Source organism: Chelonoidis abingdonii, chromosome 2 (genome assembly GCF_003597395.2).
Source record: "Chelonoidis abingdonii isolate Lonesome George chromosome 2, CheloAbing_2.0, whole genome shotgun sequence".
Classification (NCBI taxonomy): Eukaryota; Metazoa; Chordata; order Testudines; family Testudinidae; genus Chelonoidis; species Chelonoidis abingdonii.
The window spans coordinates 66,652,364-66,674,856 of record NC_133770.1 but is presented as its reverse complement, the minus strand read 5'-3'; the positions used below and the strand labels follow the sequence as shown (position 1 = coordinate 66,674,856).

General features: G+C 42.2%; 1 protein-coding gene across 3 annotated transcripts in view; it reads left to right on the top strand.

Moving 5' to 3' along the window:
- SKAP2 (src kinase associated phosphoprotein 2) overlaps positions 1-22,493 on the top strand; it is a 186,375-nt gene that overhangs the window by 100,176 nt on the left and 63,706 nt on the right. For 2 of the 3 annotated variants that reach the window (XR_004372797.2, XM_032773813.2), the window contains exons 7-10: positions 5,470-5,589; positions 12,730-12,854; positions 13,759-13,822; positions 14,378-14,488. Coding sequence is in view for 2 of the 3 variants with exons in the window: in XM_032773813.2 (XP_032629704.1) it covers positions 5,470-5,589; positions 12,730-12,854; positions 13,759-13,822; positions 14,378-14,488 (420 nt within the window). In the remaining variant the exon portion in view is untranslated. The remainder of the gene's footprint in view (positions 1-5,469; positions 5,590-12,729; positions 12,855-13,758; positions 13,823-14,377; positions 14,489-22,493) is intronic. The other variant, XM_032773814.2, reaches the window with a different exon arrangement.

Below are 22,493 nucleotides of genomic sequence, written 5' to 3'. Positions count from 1 at the left end.
AAATAAAATGTCTGTACACTAATGCGAGGGCTAGGTAACAAATGGAGGAACTAGAGCTACTGGTGGCAGGAAGTGAAATAGGATATTATAGGGATACGAACATGGTGGAATAGTGTAGACAGGGTACAGGTATTTTTGAAGGCTATGTGCTGTTTAGGAAAGACAGAAATTAAAGGCAAAGGGTGGTGGAGTTAGCATTGTACATCAATGAATGAGGTTAACTGATAAAGAAATAAGAAGTGATGGAATGGACAGACATAAGTCTGGCAAAAAATCACCTGGGAAAGAAAGCTACTAGAGCCTCCTCTGAGATAGTCTTTGGGCGTGTGCTAACAGACCGCGGGATCTGATCTGGTATGGATAGAGCCTCTTTAATGTTTTTAATTCGAAGTACACTAATGGAAATGTGTGATCATGGGAGACTTTAACTTCCCAGATATAGACTGGAGGACAAGTGTAGCAAGAATAATAGGGCTCAATCTTTCTGGATGTTGATAGCAGATGTATTTCTTCACCAAGTAGTTGACGAAACCCAATAGATGGATGCCATTTTTAGGATTTGGTTTTGGTGAGCAGTGAGGGACCTCATAAGAAGAAAAATGGTTGTAGGGAAACCTTGGTTTATGACGTGATATGAGCTAACATTTCAGTTCAAACTAGTGGAAGGTAAAACAAAAAGTAGTCTGGGACTAGGGTTTTTTGACTTCTCAGGGGCTAACTTTAATGATTAAGGAATTAGTTAGGGAAGTGGCATTGGACTGAAGAAATTTGTGGATCAAATGCGGAGGAGGCCTGGAATTACTTTAAGTCGCACGCTGCAGAAACTATCATAAAGCCTGCATCCCAAGAAGAAAGGGGAAAAAAACCATAGGCAGGAGTTGTAGACCAAGCTGGATGAGCAAGATCTCAGAGGGTGATTAAGAAAAAGCAGAAGGCCTACAAGGAGTGGAAGATGGGTGGGATTAGCAAGAAAAGCTACCTTATTGAGGTTCAGAACATTGTAGGTATAAAGTGAGGAAGGCTAAAAGCCATGTAGAGTTGGACCTTGAAAGGGAATTAAACCAATAGTAAAAGGTTTATACCATTATAATAGAAGAAAAACAAGGAAAAGAGTGACCACTAACCACTTGAGGATGGAATGAGGTTAAGGATAAACCTAGGCATGGCCATATCTTAATAAGTACTTTGCCTCGTCTTTAATAAGGCTAATGAGGAGTTTAGGGATGATGGAAGCGATGATAAACGGAATGAGGATATGGAGGTGATATCACCATCTGAGGTAGAGCCACTTGAAAGTCTTAATGGGACAAAATGGCGGGCCCCAGACAAGCTTCATCCAAGAATATTCAAGGTGAATGGCGCATGAATTGAAGGCCCATTAGCAGAATTTTTCATGAATCGTTAAATTCAGGGGTTGTACCATACGGACTGGAGAATTGCTAACTAGTTCCTCATCTTCAAGAAAGGGAAAAAAAAGTGATCTGAGTAACTTATAGCCTGTTAGTTTGATTCTGTAGTAAGTAATTGTCTTTTTGGAAAAAATTTTTTGAAGAGAAAAGTAGTTAAGGACATTGAGGACAATGGTAATTGGCGACAAATTACAACATGGTTTTATAAAGGTAATCGTGCCAACCACACCTGATCTCCTTCTTCGAGAAAGGTGACAGATTATTTTAGACAAAGGGAAATGGGCTATCAATTTCGTAAGGCATTTGACACGGTTCCACACAGGGACATTATTGAGTTAAATGGAAAAGATGGGATATAATATGAAAATTTATAGGTGGATAAGGAATGCGGTAAAGGGGAGACTCCAACGGGTCGTACTGAAGTGTGAACTTCAGGCTTGGAAGGAGAGTTACTTTAGTGAGTCCTCAAGGATCAGTTTGGGACCAATTTATTTTAACCTTTTTTTATTACTGACCCTTGGCACAAGAGCGGGAATGTGCTAATAAAGTTTGCGATTGACACCAAAGCTGGGGAGTTATTTGCTAGCACAGAGAAGCGACCCGGGATAATTCATACAGGAAGCTCGTAGATGGACCTTGTTAACTGGGAGTATAGAATAAGGATGAAATTTAATAATGAAAAGTGCAAAGTCATAGCCAACTTAGGATTATATAAGAATTAGATACACATTTGGGGCAATCAGTGGCAGCAACAGAAGAGGAGAAAGGACCTCGGAGTATTTGGTTGATCACAGGATGACTAGCCGCCAATGCGATTATGGCCAGTTAAAAACAAGCAATGCCAGCTTTGGATGCATCAGGCGAGGTATTTCCAGCAAAGATAAGAGGTTGTTAGTACCGTTATATAAGGCAACTGGTGAGACCTTATCTGGGAATACTGTTGTTTGCAGTTCTGGTCTCCCATGTTTAAGGAGATGAATTCAACTGGAACAGTTCAGAGACGGGCACTAGGATGATCCGAGGAATGGAAAAACCTGCCTCATGAAAGGAGAACTCAAGCGCTTAGCTTGTTTAGCCTAGCCAAAAGAACGCTGCGGGGGGATATGGCTTGCTTTTATAAATATATCAGGGGATTAAACATTAGGAAGGAGAGAATCATTTTAGCTTAGTTACCAATGTAGACACAGAACAACATGGGGTACAAACTGGACTTAGAAGTTTAGACTTAGAAATTGGACGAAGGTTTCTAACCATTATAGGAGTGAAGTTCTGGAACAGCCTTCCAAGGGAGTAGTTGGGGGCAAACGACATATCTGGCTTTAAGGACTATGCTTGATTAGTTTATTGGAAGAGATTGGTATGATAGGATAGTTTTAATTTTGGCAATTGATCTATTGTTAATCAGCGGATAAGTCTGCCCAATGGTCTTGGTGATGGTGGATCTGAGTTACTGCAGAACTCTTTCCTGGAGTGCTGGCTGGTCAGTCTTGCCCACGTGCTCAGGGTTTAGCTGATCGCCATATTTGGGGTCGGGAAGGAAAATATTTCCTCCAGGGCAGATTTGGCAGGGCCTGGAGGGTTTTCGCCTTCCTCGCAGCGTGGGGCATGGCGTCACTGCTTGGTGGGTTCTCTGCATGCTTGAGGTCTTCAAACCACAATTTGAAGACTTCAATAACTCGGACATAGGTTAGGGGTTTGTTATAGAAGTGAATGGGTAGGGTTCTGTGGCCTGCTTTGTGCAGGAGGTCAGCCTAGATGATCATATTGGTCCCTTCTGACCTATGAGTCTGAGTCTATCTCTTTTCCAAGTCTTTTTAAATCTCCCCTTATATGGAAACCGTTCCATATCCCTAATCATTTTTGTTGCCCATCTCTGTACTTTTTCCAATTCAAATATATCTTTATTGAGATGGGCAACCAGGACTGTATCAAGGTGTGGGCGTACTATGTATTATATAGTGGCATTATGATATTTTCTTTCTTCTTATCTATTCCTTTCCTAATGGTTCGTAAAATTGTTAGCTTTTTTGAAGTCTGCTGCATATTGAGCAGATGTTTTCAGAGAACTATTCACAATGATTCCAAGATCTTTCTTGTGTGGTAACAGCTAATTTATACCCCCATCATTTTGTATGTATAGTTGGGATTATGTTTTCCAATGTGCATTGCTTTGAATTTATCAACATTGAATTTCATCTGCCATTTTGTTGTCCAGTCACCCAGTTTAGTGAGATCCCTTTGTAATTCCTCACACTCAGCTTTGGACTTAACTATCTTGAGTAATGTTGCATTATCTGCAAACTTTGCCACCTCACTGTTTACCCCTTTTTCCAGATAATGTATGAATATGTTGAATAGCATTAGTACCAGTTCAGGTGCATGGGGTCTATGCTATTTACCTCTCTCTGCTGTGAAAACGGACCGTTTATTCCTACCCTTTGTTTCCTTTCTTTTAACCCGTTGCTGATCCGTGGGTGGACCTTCCCCCTTATCCCAGGATTCCTTACTTTTCTTAAGACCTTTTGGTAAGGGACCTTGTCAAGGGCTTTTTAAAAGTCAAAGCACATTGTATCAAGTGGATCACTCTTGTCTGCATGTTTGTTGATGCTTTGAAAGAATTCTAATAGATTGGTGAGATGCGATTTCCTTTCACAAAAGTCATGTTGACTCTTCCCCAACATGTGTGATAATCCTGGGTTTTTTTCTGTAGTGCCAACTGGGTTGCTTGGTGCTGAAGTTAGGCTCATTGGCCTGTAATTGCCAGGATCACCTCTGAAGTCTTTTTAAAAAATCATCATCTGGCACAGAGGCTGATTTAAGCAATAAATTACATACCGCAGTTAGTATTTCTGCAATTTCATCTTTGAGTTCCTTCAGAACTCTTGTGTGAATACAATCTGGTCCTGGTGACTTATTACAGTTTAATTCATCAATTTGTTCCAAAATCTCAATCTGGGACAATTCTTCAGATTTGTCACCTGAAAAGAATGGGTTAGGTGTGGGACTCTCCTGTGCATCCTCTGCAGTGATGACCAATGCAAAAAATTAATTTGGCTTCTCCACAATGGTCTTGTCTTTCTTGAGTGCTCCTTTAGCATCTTCGTCCAGTTGTCCCACTGATTGTTTGGCAGGCTTCCTGCTTCTCATATACTATTTCTTCTTCCCCTATTTTTGCTGTTTGATTGTGTCTTTTTTTAGTAGTTGTTCAGTTTTGGGCGGGGCCTGCCTAATTAAACCTTTACACCTGATTTGCCAGAGTTTATGTTCCTTTCTATTTTTCTGACTAGGGTTTGACTTCGTTTTTAAAGAATGTCTTTTTTTGGCTCTAACTGCTTCTTTTACTCTATTTAGTCCTGGTGACATTTTTTTTAGTCCTCGTACTGGTTTTTGTTTTTTAATTTGGGGGTATATTATACAGTTTGAGTCTCTATTATGGTATTTTTTAAAAGTTTCCATGCTGTATTGCAGGCATTTCACTCTGGTGACTCTTCCTTTTAATTTCCATTTAACTACACTCCTCATTTTTGTGTAGTTCCCTTTTTGAAGTTAAATGCTACTGTGATGGGTTTCTTTGGTATTTTCCCTTTACAGGGATGTTAAATTTGATTCCATTATGGTTGCTATTTCTGAATGGTTCAGCTATATTCACCTCTTGGACTAGATCCTGTCCTCCACTTACCACTAAATCAAAAATTGCCTTTCTCCAAGAAGCAGTCAATAATGGGGTCTAGAAATTTTATGTCTGCATCCTGTCATGTTCCCAGACAACATGGAGATAGTTGAGATCCCCATTATTACTGGGTTTTCTGTTTTTGTAGCCTCTCTTTTTTTCTTCCTGAACATTTTACAATCACTATCACCATCCTGGCCAGGTTGTCAGGAGTATATTCCTACTGTTATACTCCTATTATTCAAGCATGGACTTATCCATAGACTTAGCCGTAGAGATTCTGTGGTACTGTTTGAATAGCCTGGTAGCATTGGTCTTCCAAGTGTTGCATTTCTCAACTATGCTGATCAACCTAATCTTGTCTTTTCTTTTTTTTTAAAAAAAATGCAGACGTAGGGGTCTTGTCTTATCTCAAAGCCCACAGGATTTACGTGTGCAATTTTCCGCTTGCTACAATTCCCTCTTCCTACTCTGACTATGATGCTTTCCTGGTTTCCAGAGATTTTAAAGGTATCTGTTAAATGTTTCCTTGTTTCCTTTGCTGCTTCCTTTAGAATTCTAAGAGAGTCTCTGTTTCTAAAGTTTGATCATTCTTAAAACATTTTTGAATGTCCTGATGTGATCCTGGCTTGCTTCTTTTACTATTTCTTCTTCCCCTAGAAAGTGATCTTGGTTTTTTTGTATCAGTTCTCCCTAGCTTCCTTTTGTGAGTTGAATATATCATTTAATGTATTATTAACAGCAACCTTTTTTAATATATTTTTTTCAGTCTCTAAAACTGTTGAGAGATTTTTAATTTCCTCGCAGAACTTCCAGTCTGCTGCCACTATTGTTTTTGTTTCTCAACACAGGCTTCTTACCAATGTTAACCATGAGGTTGGTCAAATTTGCAGTTATATTACCAGCCTTAACAATGGCAGGAATACAACTGAATCCAGTCTAATCCCCCTACCTAAGATATGTCCAGTTCTCCTTCCTTCATTGTGACTACCCATAAAGGCTAGATCGTGCATTTTTTCCTTGGATATAATTCCAGATCAGAAGTCAATGGGTCAGAAGTCAAGTTTTGCAAGTGCAAGAATTGTTATATCAAATATGTTTTAATCCATTAACTTTAAATTCCTCTTAATACTGAGGAATGTGTCAAGTTAACTCTAAAGAACCACCAGCCTCGTCTTCAAGATGTTCTTAGTCACTACTGTATATTCTTGTCCTCTGTTCAAAACAATAAGCACTAACTCTGGTGTTTGGAGGATTTCCTGTAGCTATATTTTTATGTTTAGGTCACAAATAACACGGTCTAAATAGTCCATTGCAAGCTACTGCAAACAAAAGCAGACACAGCAGGAAGAGACACCATAATCATGTAACGACCAGTCAACAAGCCCGCATTCTCTCCACTTATCAACTGAATGCACATCAGTTTGAAATTGATTTGCCAAGTAAACACATGAGAACACATACTCACAACTTGGTCAAAGATTTCTTCTTTCTTAAAAGCTCATGGCATATAGTTTTGCCTTTAACTACGTTTGCAGTTCCTGTTGATTTTAATGGGGGGAAGTGGGGTTGCATGCACAACCAAGCACACAATTTAGCTCAGGTTTACATGTTTGTATAACACCTAGTACAATAGGACCCTGACTGGGACCTTTAGACCCTACTGAAATATACATAAATAGTAATAATTAAACTTTTGAAGTCCAAAAAAGCATGAAATGGAAGAAAATATTTATCAAGCAGAATGTAAAACAGTGGCTCAGATTCTCTGTTCCAGCTGAGCTATGTTCTGTGCAGCACCAGAGGTAAGAGAAGGTGGCTTTAAGTCACAGTTCCTCTTCCCTTATCAGCACTGGCAACTTAGAGCAGTTGTAAACTTGTTCTAAGTTTGTGCCCAGCTTCTTTGGCCCCGAATCGCCATTCCAGTAATGGGGTCATCATGCTGCCTTTACAAGGCCCATAGTGGGCCAAGCATCTGACCCAATAGTTTCCTACTCTTCACTTCAACCTATAAAATGTAAATTGGAATCCTAAACAGTGAGTCATAGACATTTGCGTCCACTGGAATTTCACTCAGTTTTTTTGAAGATGAAACTTAAGGCAGTATAAATCCTGCTCAGTTTAATCTGGCTCAGATTTTCAGAAGTACTCAGGATTTCCCATTTTTTTCAATGAGCTCTCTTGAAAATCTGGCCATAAAAGTACTGTAGCTCCAGTTTCCCTCAAATGATTATTTAGTCAGAATACTAGATATGAATGTATTACATACTACATATGTATTTTTAAAGTGCCACAGACATGATTTGATAACTAAGTTTTCTATCGTCATTTTCATGATACTGTTAATTCGATTTGGGGTTGTGTTTTGTTTTTTTAGGGGCGGGGATTGTTGCATTTTTTAAAAGACATTTGTAACGAGGCAGTACAATTTTTGCTCTTGCTTTGGCACCTTTTGTAATTAAAAAAATGGCTGCATACTTTTTTGATCTTGTAAAAGAAATGCATTCTTGCACAGACATCTTGAAAACTTAAAATTTGAAGTTTTAAATCATTTGGGAGGTTCTAGCACTTTAGTATTTAGCAAGCATGTTTACTGTGTATATGAGACCTACTTTAATATGAAACAATGTAGAACATTGGAAAGAGTCTCAAAGAGCTGGGAGAACCTTAATCTCAAAACTAAGGAAGAGCTAAATATATTCTAAGAGTACGGGCTTGTTAGGGTGACCAGATAGCAAGGCACAATCGAGACGGCATGTGGGGGGTAATAGGTGCCTATATAATACAAAGCTCTGACTATCGGGACTGTCCCTATAAAATTGGGACATCTGGTCACCCTAGGGCTTGTCTACACAGTGGTGCACTACAGGGATGTGATTTCTAAAAGGCAGTAATATGGTCTGTGTAAACCCATCAGATGCACTGGGTTAAAGCACACTAGAGAACATTTTGTACACAGCAGCAGGATGTACATGGACAAATTAACACACAACACCCTAGTTCACTTTAGAAATTACACTCCCCTAGTGCACATTAATCCATTGTGTAGACAAGCCCTATATTACAGAAACAGTTAATACTATTTACCGGATCAAAATGCATTTTCTGATTGTCAGACATAGCTGACATTTTCAGTATTAGTGTGCTTGCCAAAATACCCATTGACCTAACAGATCATAGAAGTATCATCATAAGAGCTTAGAACTGCTCCAGGCTATGGGGTAGATAAAATGCTTACCTAGATACAAGTAAATACTGCATGCATCTGTTATTCAGAATCATTACAAGCTCTCAAAGAAAAATACTGTACATACGTTATCATTATCTGAAATCCCACACTGTCTTTGTTTCCTCTTGCCTTGCTATATCAACCCCCTTCTCCACAGTCCTAGCTCTCTCCACACTTTAGGATTTGTGGAATGCTGCAGCCTTCCTTTTCACATGTGCTAAGAAGTATGGCCACCTCTCTTTCATCTTCAAACTGGCAGCCCAATCATTTCAAGATCTAGTTCAAGGTGCGCCCTCCTTTATTTCAAAATTCTTCGTGGATGCAGTTGCCCAATGCTGCCTCAAAACCTTGTCTTTCTTGGCTTCTCTCAGGATTCCCTCTGCCCACCTAGCACTCGTGTCATCTCCATCCAACACAATAATTCACCACTTTTGGTGTGAGAGCCTAGAATACTTTTCTCCACTTGACAGACTCTCAAATCTCAGTCAAAAACATCTGTCTTTTTTCCTGCCTATACCTCCCAAATAAGAAGTTTTATCTTACACTTTACTATTGATCTTTGTAAAATATTTTTAATATACTTAATGTCAAAGCTGCTATACAAAATCAACAGATGGGGCCTGATTTTCATTGCTTTATAGTAGTTTTATACTAGTATAGCTCTGTGGAGCAAAAATTCTCCACAGGGGCCCAGAGTTTTCTCTTTCTTTTGACATGCTCATGAGAGAGGAGATAGGAACAATATAAAGCCGCATTCTGAAATGGGCATTCAGAGAATCATGTTAGCAGGATGATACTAGAACAACGTTGGCTTAATGCTGTTCATGTCCCTCTGTAGTAGAATTATCAATATTGCACTGTTGCAGTTGTGTGGCATACTATAACAAACCAGGGGTTTCCTGTTATCAGATTGCAAGTCTAAGGGTATGTCTACACCACCCGCCGATTCGGCAGGTAGTGATCGATCTATCAGGGATCGATGTATCACGTCTCCTCAAGACGCGATACATTTATCCCCGAATGCACTCCTCGTCGACTCTGGAACTCCACCAGGTGAGAGGCGGAAGTTGAGTTGACAGGGGTAGCAGCCATCGATCCCGCACTGTGAGGATGCAAAGTAAGTCAATCTAAGACTATCTAAGATACGTTGACTTTAGCTATGCTATTCTCATAGCTGAAGTTGCATATCTTAGATCTATTTCTGCCTCCCTTCCGCCCCCCGCCCCAGTGTAGAGCAGGCCTAATTGTCAGGAGAATGAGAGGCCGTGCTTCACCCCTTCACTGAAAATTGTATTCTGCTCATAGTTCTTTTCCCCTGGCTGCTCCATCACTTTTACACTGTGACCTTGCAAAATCTCTGGTTTGAGTTGTAGATGCAGGAATCAGAAAATGAAATCCTCCTAGTTCTTGTGGAATTTAGTTGAAAAATACAGAATTACTCCCAGGAGGCAGAAGAATCCATCCATGCCTAAAATATGCCAACACTAAAATAAAGTAGGAAACTAACTTCCAAATTCAAGTAAAAATCTTTAAGTCTGAGCTATTTTAGTTAAAATGATAACAATTGTTTAACTTTTCATCACAGTAGAGCTCAAGGTATCCAGAAATATATTTCTGTTGTAAGCTGATAACTGCATGAATGTCTCTGTAAAAATACAAAAAAGGAATTTGCTCAGTGAGGGCCTGATCCTGCAAAAACTCATGCGCATACTTAATTCATGCACTGTGGGCGTGACCAAAAGCCTGTTGAAGTCAATGAGCATCTTTCCATTGACTTCACTGGGCTTTGAATGGGGGCCTGGGATCAGTCATATTGTCTTGAGTGGGACTGCTCACAGTGCATAGATTCAAGTGTGTGCGAAAATCTTTACAGGATCAGGACCTTAGATGGGAGTCCTTTATTGCATGTGTCACTAGGGAGGGAAAACTGCAATACTGTAGGTAGCCTATTTTGTAAAGTTGATTGGAAGAATTTAATAGTAAGGGCATATATTTTCTTGCTGGTGCACACAAGTAATTATCATTAGCACTGGAGTTGTGTGTTTTGAGAGATAAACCAATGATAATATAAACAATAAAACAATCCAAGACACAATGAACAGCATATACTGTGCTAGCATATATTGCAATCTGTATTGCATTCTTTGTAGTCTAATTGTATTGTTTTTTTTGAAGGAACTTGTACAGTATAGAGATCATCTAGAGTAACTCTGAAAAACTGTATTACCATATAAAGTGGTCATCAGTATGAGAGAGAATTTCTCACAAATATTCCAAGATACTAAATTTGAATAACTTGCCTCATTTTTATCTTGACAAAATGGTTTTACCTTTTGAACCTGGTATTTGTTTATTCCATATTTGTGCTACTGTCTTTCTGGGTTTTGATAAACTTCCAGCACAGAGAGTGAGAAATTAATGTTGTCTACTTCATCTGCTCCCTGAGGTCGTAAGTGAATGAACATTAAAATTTCTAGACTGAAATGAATTTCATTGAAAAGGGACTTGGTTAGCCTGTTGCAAGTTATTATTTCTAGTGTCTGCCTCAGTATGGTAATATATAATTCCATGAATTTTGCACATGTGGTGAGGATGGAGGAGTGAACAGACATAAAATATTAATACTATATAACAGTAGTTAATGTAGACATAGTAAAAGTTAGTGGAAGAAGTAATAGGAAAAGTAGGCAGAGAACTCAATTTTATGCTCTTAATTCATTTGTGAAAATTTGTTATTCAATGTTTACTTGGCCTGGGGGAAAACTCACTCTGTTGTAGTGGAGCAGCACAAATAGATTTGGGACTGTGTGCATGTGGGGCTGCCAGCAGAGTAGTTGTATAGTGACTGACTATGCACCCCTGGCATCACAACCACAATGACTCTGCATAAATGGGTATATGAGCAGGTCAAGAAAGGAACCACAGGATTTGTATTTATGTGACAAGGCAGTGCTGCATCCCACTGCTTTGTCCCCAGGATGGCAAGGGGGATAGGCCTTCACTATCAAGCAATTCCCTTTGCACCTTAGCCCCCAAAGTCAGTGCACTGGGCATGGTACCATTTCCTCCAAGTAAAATCCAGTTGCTTGGGCTTTGTGCAGGTGAAGTGAATTTCACTGTTGAAGAAGCGGAGAATAGATGAACTTTTCTATAAGTTTTCTAGGTATGCAACAACTCTGTGGAAGGCCATAATCTGTTAAGCCTTTCCTGCCCTTATCAGGAAAAGTATCCTTGCTGACAACAGGTGTCAGCAATGGATATATTGATGTTTCTGAAGAGGTGCTGAAAATTATTTCCCCTTGGCCACACTTGCAGCTAAGCTATGTTCAGCGCTGGTTTAAATGAACCCATTGCTAATACTCATCAGCAATGAATATTCTTCTACTACTATTCTAATGCTAAGTAGTATTCTAATGCTACTTTCATTATTTAGCTCTCATGTGCACAATAACATACGAGGAGTGGGCGAAGTATCATTCATGAAGATTTACAGTGCAGACTTCAGCCATCTTTACCTTGAGTATAGCAATATGGCATATGGAGATTATGGATTTCAACATTATTGTTGTATTTATTCATGTTTTGTTTGTACTGGACACTTTCCACATATAAAGATGGTACAGGCCCTACCTTGAAGAGTGTAGTCTCTGAAAGAAACAGCAGTATCTTGATCCAAACATTTTGTGTGTTTAAACCCTGGCTTTTTTTAAGCCTTGTCTCACTTTCAGAATAGCTGTTTGTACGTCAGCCCCTTATAAACAAGAACCTTGAGAATACATAAAGTGTTGAACTGTGATCAAATTCTATCCTCTTCTTGGCTTGTAATTCACCAGTTGTAGTGTTAGGTGGAGAAATCTCTTGGAACACACTGCAGGCATTAAATGAGCTTCTAAATTGATTCATGAGTTTGCACAAAGAAGGTGCGTCTGGAAGAGAATTCGGTAGAAAGAGAGGCTTTTACAGTTGCTTAAAAGTGAATTTGAAGTTTACTGTTTTGAGGGAAGAGAGTAATAAGTTTAGCAAGGGACTCAGCAAGTTATAACCTAGAAAAGTTTTCCCATTGAAACTGAAAGAGAGACTTATTTATGGTAAACTTGTCTTGCGAGTTCCATGTTCCAGTTCTTGGCTTTCCCTAGGCATGTCGTAGCATGCACTTCTTACTAAACAGGACCACCGTCTGGAAACATCTCTCTGTGGGATTTCTTAGGCATCCTACATAAAAAAATATACTTTAGTTTATACCTTCTTTTAAAATAAAGCTTTATCTCCAAAAGCATCACCTAATTATTTTGCTAAAAACCTCCCTGTTCATTGCAATATTCATGAAACACAAAATAAAATCTGAATAACTGATAACCTGCTGGGACCGCTTACATTTACTGTTGTAAATGAAGCTCTAATTTTGTTTTTATCTCCAACAGACAAACAACAGAAAGGTGAATTTGCTATAGATGGATACACCGTCAGAATGAATAATACTCTTCGGAAGGATGGAAAGAAGGATTGCTGTTTTGAAATCTCGGCTCCCGATAAACGCATTTATCAGGTTAGACTTTGTATGTCGTCTTGAAATTAAATTGATAAAACCATTATGATTCCAGTTACGGAGACATTAACATTTCAGTAAAACAACTCTCCGTGACACGTTAGTGAAAAAAAGGAACACTGGCTTGCTTACACTGTACATTCATATAATAGGAAATACATTTAAAAAAAATTCAAATTAAGTTCAAATACTATCTTTTTTTTGAAGAGGAACAAGCAAATCTATTACTTTTGTCTACTGGTCATTTCAGTGTTAGCATTATATCTATAATATCTCTATATAATTGGTCTGTATGATTTTTTGGATGAATTATATAGTAAAAAAATGGAGTTATCAGAGAAGAAATATCTGAGTTAAATACATATTGTATTGCTTAGGGCTTTGGAAGGAACATGAAGGTAGAAGCACATATCAGCTATGCAATTCAAAGATCTATCAGCTAGGCATCAATATGGAATGTAAGTTTAATAAGTTTTAAATATCTGAGATTGCAGTTGAAAGCCAGTTAATTAAGTTGTCAAGTAGTGTGTTGGAATCCGATAAGAAAACTGTATCCAGCAGTCTAAAGAAATTCATGGGTGTCTTCTAATTGTCAAGGGCAAATTTTATTCATCACTTCTGCCTTTGACATTGATGAAGAGAAGCAGCTTTTTTCTGCACAGCTGCCAGCTGCTGATCAGAGTTTCAAATCCATCATCCTCTGCTTCAATTACGTAAATTTGTCAAAATTAACTGTACATTATAAGAAGCATCCTTGCAAGAAAAGTACCAGAAGACATGAAGAGAATTACTAATGGTTCCTTGAAGAAGTGACAAGAATGCTACATTTCCTTCCATTACAAATGTGGTGGTGTTTGTATTTATATTACCATTATAACTATTATTAATATTATGCTTATTGTAGTTTACAGCAGCTACTCCCAAAGAAGCAGAGGAATGGCTACAGGAAATCAAATTTGTATTGCAAGGTAAGTCAATCAGTGAAACAATATTCTTTGTTTTTAATAATGTTTATTAATAATAGCTTTATCTACTAACTGATATTCTATATGTGCATAATACAGCGTAATCATTTTCAATCCAGGCTTCAGATAGCATGTGCTGTCTCTCTGCTACATTATGCTGCTTGCATTAGTTTTTTTCTTTTCCAGGACTCTGTTTTTTCAAATATTTTATATATCTTAAAACTCTTTGTAGATAGATCTATCCCTATACCTCTTGGAGAATCTGATGACCATAAAGCACTTTAAACGGTATGTAGAAGAAGAGCACAATTTTACTTCAACAACTTCCATTTTCTTCAGATCATATCTTAAAGATCTTTTCTGAGACCTGAAAACAAAAGTAGTTAATATATTTTTCTTCTACAAGGACCCATATAAGTAATTCCATTGTTAGTAGCATTTGTTCTTAAGATTCAGTAAAATTCCTCTTAAAATAGTGTGCTGTATGCTGCACAAACATCCACTTTGGGTTGTCTTCTATTCTCATCAATGCTAATTTTCTAAACTGCTATTAAACAGACTTGGGATCTAATGTCATTCCTGAGGAAGAAGAATATGATGACGTTGGACAAGTTTCTCCTCCAGTCAGCACTGCACCAATAGACGATGACATTTATGAAGAACTTCCAGGTATTTCTGAGGTTTTATGTGACTAGAGAAATCTGTGTTTTGAGAGAAGCTCAGTTTTTGGTCTGGTAACTTTGAGGGAGTGACAGTGAGTGGCTAAAGTACTCAGATTAATATAGAAGCCGTTGTGTTTTGAATTGTACTGTTTGCTATAGTAATGAAAAGAATATACTCTCTTTACCAAGTCTGAGCGAGGACACTTCTTGGTGAATCAGGACATCAAAATCAGACAAATAGTAAAAATAGTCTTGTGGGAATTTTGGCTCATTAGCATTGTCTCTGCTACATAATTTTTTAATTAAAAAATTGACTTGCGTTACAGCTTTTTCTGCGAACTTACCCTTCATTTTTTCTTCCTTCATTTTACTCTTTGTATTAACTAGAGGTTCTCCATGCACTCCATATGCCATCCACTTCTGTCTATTATATGATCTCCATATCCCTTGCAACAGTGCGATGTGTTGGGTTAGGTGTAGTGATCTGTAAATAAAGGCAATGGGAAGCTTGACTTTGTTTTTTCATATCATCCAGCATGAATCTGATTATACAGTGATTTCTTACTCTGGTTTTTCAAACGTAGTCAAACGTTTACTCCTCTTGATAATCAAACGTAAATCTCAAAATTTTCTCTTGGCAATAGACCTTGGAGTTTATTACAGACAGTAAAATAGCAGGAGGACGTGTGTTTTATTCTTGTTTATGTTTTAGTAAGCTGTCTGAAAATGAGATATTCAGTTGCTATGTGTAAAAATGACATTTTAAAATAAAAAATGCCAATACTCAGTCATTTGATATGCAATAATGCAAGATAGAATTCTGTTTCTTTTGCTGTTCAGAGAAAGCACTACTATCAACTAGTATCTCAGAGGAAAAAATAAATTGCATGTGACATAAACCTAACTTTCTATATTTGTTGCATGTTGAATATTTTATTCATTAGACAAAATACAGTTAGGTGGCACTCTTTGGAAATTGTTCTCTTCTTATGAACTTAAGTGTTAACTGCATTTCAATGAACTCTCAGAGCCGATAATCCTGGAAGCTGGTAAGAATGTTTATTGTACACTTGTGGAAGTGTAGAAGGACTTCTGCGTGTTTAGAAAGGATCTAGAGATGATCTGCTGGTGTAGCTGAAAGGGCATAATTTTCCATATATGTGACCAGGAACTAAATTGCAGAGTTCGTCACATGGATAGATCCTCTGTTTGTTTGGAGTGTATCTGTGTGCACTGAATGCCCTGAAAAAATGAAGAACTGACCTTCAATGGGTTTAAAGTCCAAAGTCACAAGGTCAAAAACATCAGTCTGTTTGGGCCCGGGCCTGCCATGTGTTGAATGCCACTTGCACTGTGCTTTGAGTATTCAGCACCTTGCAGGTTATGGTCCTGTACGTTTGCTTATACCTTTTATAAATTTATTTTCCCCCTAAATATGTAACTACTAAAGTAAACCTCACTATAGGATAACTTCATTTCACGTCTTCATGGGGCTCTTTCAACCAATAAGCAGAGCTGCAGTAGTAATGGTCACAGCTTGAACGAATTAAACTGGAAAGTACGTTGAGAGCCAGGAGTTATAAAATTTATGTTCACATTAATAAAAAATTTGTATTCAAAATATTGCTAACCTGCATCCTGATGGCCGTGGGAGTATTCAAAAATATTTTAACTTTCATATCATTTTTACATAGGTTTTTGCAACAATTTTTGTCTCCTACAATGTGGTGGACAAGACTAGAAAGTAGTAAAACTGAAAGGATGGGATGGTCTTTTTGTTAGTGGCCTGAAATTTAGGATACGTGTGTTCAGTTTCCAACTGAACCATATACTTCTCTGATCCTGGGCACTTTGTACTTCAGTTCCTAGGGATGTCAATACTTCCCTTTGTCCGTCTGGTCTATTTAAATTGTAAGCTCTTTAGGGACTGTCTCTGCTGTGTGCTTGAACAGTGCCCAGCACAATGGGACCATGATTTCTGTTGTGGCCTCTAGGTATTACCCAACTACAAGAAATGAATTACAAAATCTGTCTGCACTAATTATGAAGTAAGTTTAATGACTTAAGTGTGTTTCCCTCATAAATATTCTGTAGCATCAAAGTTATACTGTTCTGTGTGAGGCTTTTTCACATCAGGTCCTGTGACTCTGTTTCAGCTAGATTGGGAATTCTGAACAGGTAACCAGCTATCTATTTTGAATCCCACATGTCAGTCTTGTCAATTATATTGTATTTGGCCATCAAAAGTGGTAAAGTCGCATGTTCAACAGTCACTTTTACATTTGTTTATTGAATTTAATGTTATGTATCTCAACTTATTTCTATTGTAGGAACTGTACTTAGTCAAAAAGAGTGTTTCTTTATAGGAATTTAAAACTAAATGCTGTAACACTCCTGACTAGTGCTATCCCTCACTCTGGAATACTTCAGATAAACAGTATGTATAGATGAATTGAACAGTACATTTTTCTGAATACCATGAGTACAGGAGTTATTCAGCCACCTGAATATTGCCTGTTTGGTTGTTGTATAGTTATTCACTAAAACCAGAGCTAGGAGAACATAATTGATAGACTCATAGACTCTGAGGTCAGAAGGGACCATTATGATCTTCTAATCTGACCTCCTGCACAACGCAGGCCACAGAATCTCACCCACCCATTCCCGTAACAAACCCCTGACCTATGTCTGAGCTATTGAAGTCCTCAGTTTGTGGTTTAAAGACTTCAAGGTGCAGAGAATCCTCCAGCAAGTGACCCATAACCCATGCTCCTGAGGTAGGCGAAAACCCCCCAGGGCCTCTGCCAATCTGCCCTGGAGGAAAATTTCTTCCCGACCCCAAATATGGCGATCAGGTAAACCCTGAGCACGTGGGCAAGACTTATCAGCCAGACAGCCAGGAAAGAATTCTCTGTAGTAACTCAGATCCCACCCTATCTAGTGTCCCATCACAGGCCATTGGGCATATTTACTGCTAATATTCAAAGATCAATTAATAGCCAGAATTAGGCTATTCCCATCATACCATACCCTTCCATAACTTATCAAGCTTAGTCTTGAAGCCAGATATATCTTTTGCTTCCACTGGAAGGCTATTCCAGAACTTCACTCCTCTGATGGTTGGGAACCTTTGTCTAATTTCCTGATGGCCAGTTTATTATCCATTTGTTCTTGTGTCCACATTGGTACTGAACTTAAATAATTCCTCTCCCTCCCTGGTATTTATTCCTCGGCATATATTTATAGAGAGCAAGCATATCTCCCCTCAGCCTTCTTTTGGTTAGGCTAAATAAGCCAAGCTCTTCGAGTCTCCTTTCAGAAGACAGGTTTCCATTTCTCGGATCATCCTAGTAGCCCTTCTCTGTACCTGTTCCAGTTTGAATTCATCCTTTTAAAGATGGGAGACCAGAACTGCCACACAGTATTCCAGATGAGGTCCCACCATGCCTTAATGGTACTAACACCTCCTTATCTACTGGAATTAACTCACCTGATGCATCCCAAGACCGCATTAGCTTTTTTCACAGACATATCACATTGGCGGCTCATAGTCATCTGTGATCAACCAATACTCCGAGGTTCCTTCTCCTCCTCCGTTATCCAAGTGATGTGTCCCCAGTTTATAACAAAAATTCTTCTTCGAGTGATTGCTCATACATTCCAGTTAGGTGTGCGCGCGCCGGTGCACGTTCGTCGGAAGATTTTTACCCTAGCAACACTCGGTGGGTCGGCAGGGCGCCCCCTGGAGTGGCGCCGCTATGGTGCCGGATATATACCCCTGCCGACCGCAGCCGCCTTCATTCCTTCTTATGCCCGTTCGGTCGTTGGAACAGTGGAGCGCAGCTTAGCTGACCTCCGCTTCCCTAGCTACTCGTAGTCTTTGTAATACAGTTATATAGTTATAATCCTTATACGTTTTTTCTTAATAGCATAGTTAGTTTAATGATAGTTAGCGGGGTTCGGGATAGCCCCTTCCCTGCAACCACTGCGGAGCCCATGCCCGGCTCACCGGGTCTATTCCGTGCTGCCCGGCCTCCGGCCGTTGCTGACAGGAGATCCACACGACTCCTGTTTACGGTGCCTCGGGGGATCGCATTTCGCAGATAAGTGCCCCATTTGCACGGCGTTTAAGCCAAAATCAACATGGAGCGGCACTTTCATTTCCCCTCCACCTTCTGCCCCAGCGCGGGCTACTCGGTGGACAGAAGCACTTCCTCGGCACCGGACCCCGCTTGGCACCGGCCGTTGCTGGCACCGAAGTCGACTCGGCACTGCTCCATCTCTCTGAGGTTGAGGAAGCCCACGACTCCTCCTGCCAGTGCCGACAGCTCCCCGGCTCGCGCCGTGGTTTGAGCTCCCTGCTCTTGGCTGCTTCTGTGCCAAACTGCACCGAGCCAGAGAGCTTCGTTTAAGTTGAATTGCCGGCGCAACACTGCAGAGACACTTGAGGACGCCGGCACCCTTGATTCCGGTCCCGCGGGGCCGTCGAATCCAGTGACTGGCCGCTCCCCGGCACACACTGTGGTTGAGCTGCCTGCTCCTGCTGCTTCCGTGCCAACTGCACCGCAGCAAGTGAGCTCCATCTAAAGTCGGATCACCCGCACCTGCCGCAGCACCGGCTACGTCGACACATTGATCCCGGTCCCACAAGGGCCGGTCGAATCCGGTGCCTGACTGCTCCCCGGCATGCGCTGTGGTTGAGCTTCCTGCTCTGCTGCTTCCATGCCTACGGCACGCAGCAGTGAGCTCATCTAACTCGGATTGCCCGACATCGACTCCTGCCGCCAAGCACCGACAAATCGGCACCGTCTTATCCCGGTCCCACAACGGCCGTCGGACCCAGTGCCTGACTGCTCCCTGGCACACGCATGGTTGAGCTTCCTGCTCCTGCTGCTTCCATGCCAACAGCACCGCAGCCAGGGAGCTCATCTCAGTTGGATCGCCCGGCACAACACCTACCGAGGCACGACGACGCCGGCACCGGTTGATCCCGGGTCCCACAAGCCGTCGAATCCAGTGCCTGACTGCTCCCGGTGCACGCAGTGGTGAGCTCCCTGTCCTTACTGCTCCCGTGCAATCTGCACCGCGGGCAGAGAGCTTGTCTAAGCCGGATTCGCCTGGCACCGACCTGCCGACACTGGCGTGGTCAGCTCTGTCGATACCTATCCCACGTGGACAGTAGAATTCGGTGCCTACAGCTCCCTGGTACGCACTGTGGTCGAGCTTACAGTTCCCTCTACGCGGAGGCATCCCCAACGGCGAGGGTTTTCATTGCCATGACAGAGTAGATGCTGCCTGAACCCCCGGCACCGCCGGTGCAGGTAATAGTCTCTTGGCAAGCCTCCTGGATGCGTCGGCGCTCCCATCCTCGGCACCGGTTGCACTCACCGCAACGGTCGGTGTCCGTTCACTGACCATAATCTGACTACCTTCTGGCTCCCATCACCGCTACAGGCGCTGTGACTGCCATACTGCTCCCGACCTCGAGATCTTGTTCGACCTCCCGGCGCCGCTTAGTAGGAGGTCCGGATCTCATATTTCCAGTACCGGTGCGCCTTCCGGTACTGGTCCCAGGTGCCAAGTTGGGCAAGGTCCGGTAGAGTCAGAGACTCTGACCATGATTTTTCAGCACCCCATGGCCATCCGGTCATGCACCTGTCTTCCCACGCGGACAGCTCTATGCGCAGACGCGCTTCTGGTGTGCCACCACACCCTAAGGGCCATCGGACCTCCCATGGAGGGTTAGCACTCAAGGTGACTCCAGGTACAGGAGGTCCCGGAGGAACGGAACCGGTAGTGGGGTTTCTATCGGCGTGCCCCACTAAGGGGCTACCCGTTTATTCGGACCATCCAGGCGATTGCCGATACTCTCTGGAGGGTTCGACTACTTGCTTGTCCGTCTCCTCCCTGCTCACTGGTCATTCAGTTGGTTAACAACAGGGAATGGATGGCCAGCAGGCGCCAGCCCCGAAATCGTAGGGGGCTAGGCGAATGACCCTACTCGCTCGCAAGGTGTACTCTGCAAAGGGCTTATAGCCTGCGTGGCAATCAATGAGCCCTGCTTAGTCCCTGTAACCGTAACACCTGGATGGTGATGGATAATATTATTGGAGCTTCTCCATCAAGAACTCCGCCCAAGAGCTCACTGCCCCCTTGAAGGAGGGAAAGGCGCCAGAGCTTCCCTCCAGGCTCGTTACCATAAGAGGCATCTCATGACATCACGTTTGAAATAATCCGGCCTTTCACGACTCACCAATTGTTGGTAAAGCCTCTTTGCGGTTAAATCAACCCCAGACGGCAAAGCCTGAAGGACAACAGGGTCTCATGCGATCTGCCTCGGCGTGCATACGCCAACATCCTACTGCAGGCCCTTCCATCCCCAGCCACACCGCCACACTCTCTGTGCTAGCCACAGATAGGGCTTTGGCAAACGGCGCTCTGACGTGGTCGCAGACGACCGTCGACCCCGAGAGGGCCAAGATCGAGGTCCCTCACAATCGCTACAGGGACCAAAGACAATCTTTCGAAGGTGTGCCCGAGGGTGGCGTACGTTACAGCCTGATCCCACGCCACTTCCTCTGGGTGGTCCCAGTTAACTTCAGTCCGCTGTCTCCTACACATGGTGGAGCATGGGGCATCTCCACTTTGTTCCAACCCCGTCTTTCCTCAGGGACTCCTCTCTCGGGTGCAATTCCTCTTACAAGAGGTGCAGACGCCGATGGACGGAGGGGGTAAAGGGGTTACTTCCCTTATTCCCTAACCCCAACCCGCACGACGGTCTCAGACCTATCCTAGACCCACAAGAATTCAACCATCTTATGATAAGGTTGAAGTTCCGCATGGTATCCCTGGGAACCTTTATCCTGTCCTTGGATCCTGAAGTTGATATGTCGCCTTGATATGAAGGACGCGTACTTTCACAATGTCATCTTCCCTCTGCACAGGAGATACTTACTTCCACTTTCTAGCCAACCGTCGGTACTTCCGGTTTACGGTCTTGCTGTTTGGCCTTTCAACAGCCCACAGGCATTTCCCAAGTGCATGGCCATAGGCACCTCCCATCTCCACCGATGGCGCGTATGCGTTTCCGTATCTGGACGATTGGCCATCTGGGGAAACTCCAAGAACAAAGTCGCTCAGCATGTGGGCATCGTCGGGGACCTATTCACATGTCTAGGCCTTGATGCTCACTATGGAGACATCCTCTCTGGTTTCCCACGCATGGGGTAGACTTTCAAGGAGCTATCCTGGACTCTGACGAGTGGATTCCTGCTTACCACAGCCGCAGTTTCAGGCAATGGCACTGATCATCCGAAGTCTGCAAACTTCCACCCGGACAGGGGCCCTATGGTCACGATAGTCACCTTCCCTCGAGCACCTTAGACTTCCTAGACCGGTGGCTAACCCCCTCCCTGATTGTGGGAGGAATGCCGCTCCATCCGCATGACAGCAGTCCGTTCTGCGTGCCAGGGATTCCAGCAGCAGCTGCGAGAGGCCGTGACGACTCAGTTACGGCCAGCACAACGGCCATGTGCTCCATGAAAAACTGGGTAGGAACATGGCCTCCTCCCTTTGTCAGTAAGGCCATCCATCTCTGGCACTTTTGCATAGCCCACTCGATAATTTTGGTAGCACTCCTTTCTCCCAGGCATTCGGAACGCCTTGGCCCTTCAACTGGCAGCCTTTCCTGTCTCTTGAGTGGTCGCCCTGCCCAGTGTGCTGCCTTTTATTGCCGGAAGTGGAGTTTTCCCCACATATGGACCCGGTTCGCTTACCGCATGAACAGGAAATGTCCGCGTTTCTGATTCCTACCAAGGTCTCTCCCCAGGACCGATCTCGGACGCTGTCCCAGGCCATAGAAGGGCCAACACGCTCCCCGGCTCATTGGGTCCTGCCCAAACTCGCACGGCAAGGTGCGCATTCATCATGGTCACTCCGCTGGTCCGACAGCACTGATACGCCACGTTGCTCGGCCTGTCCATAGCCAACCAATTACCTGCCACTCCACCCAC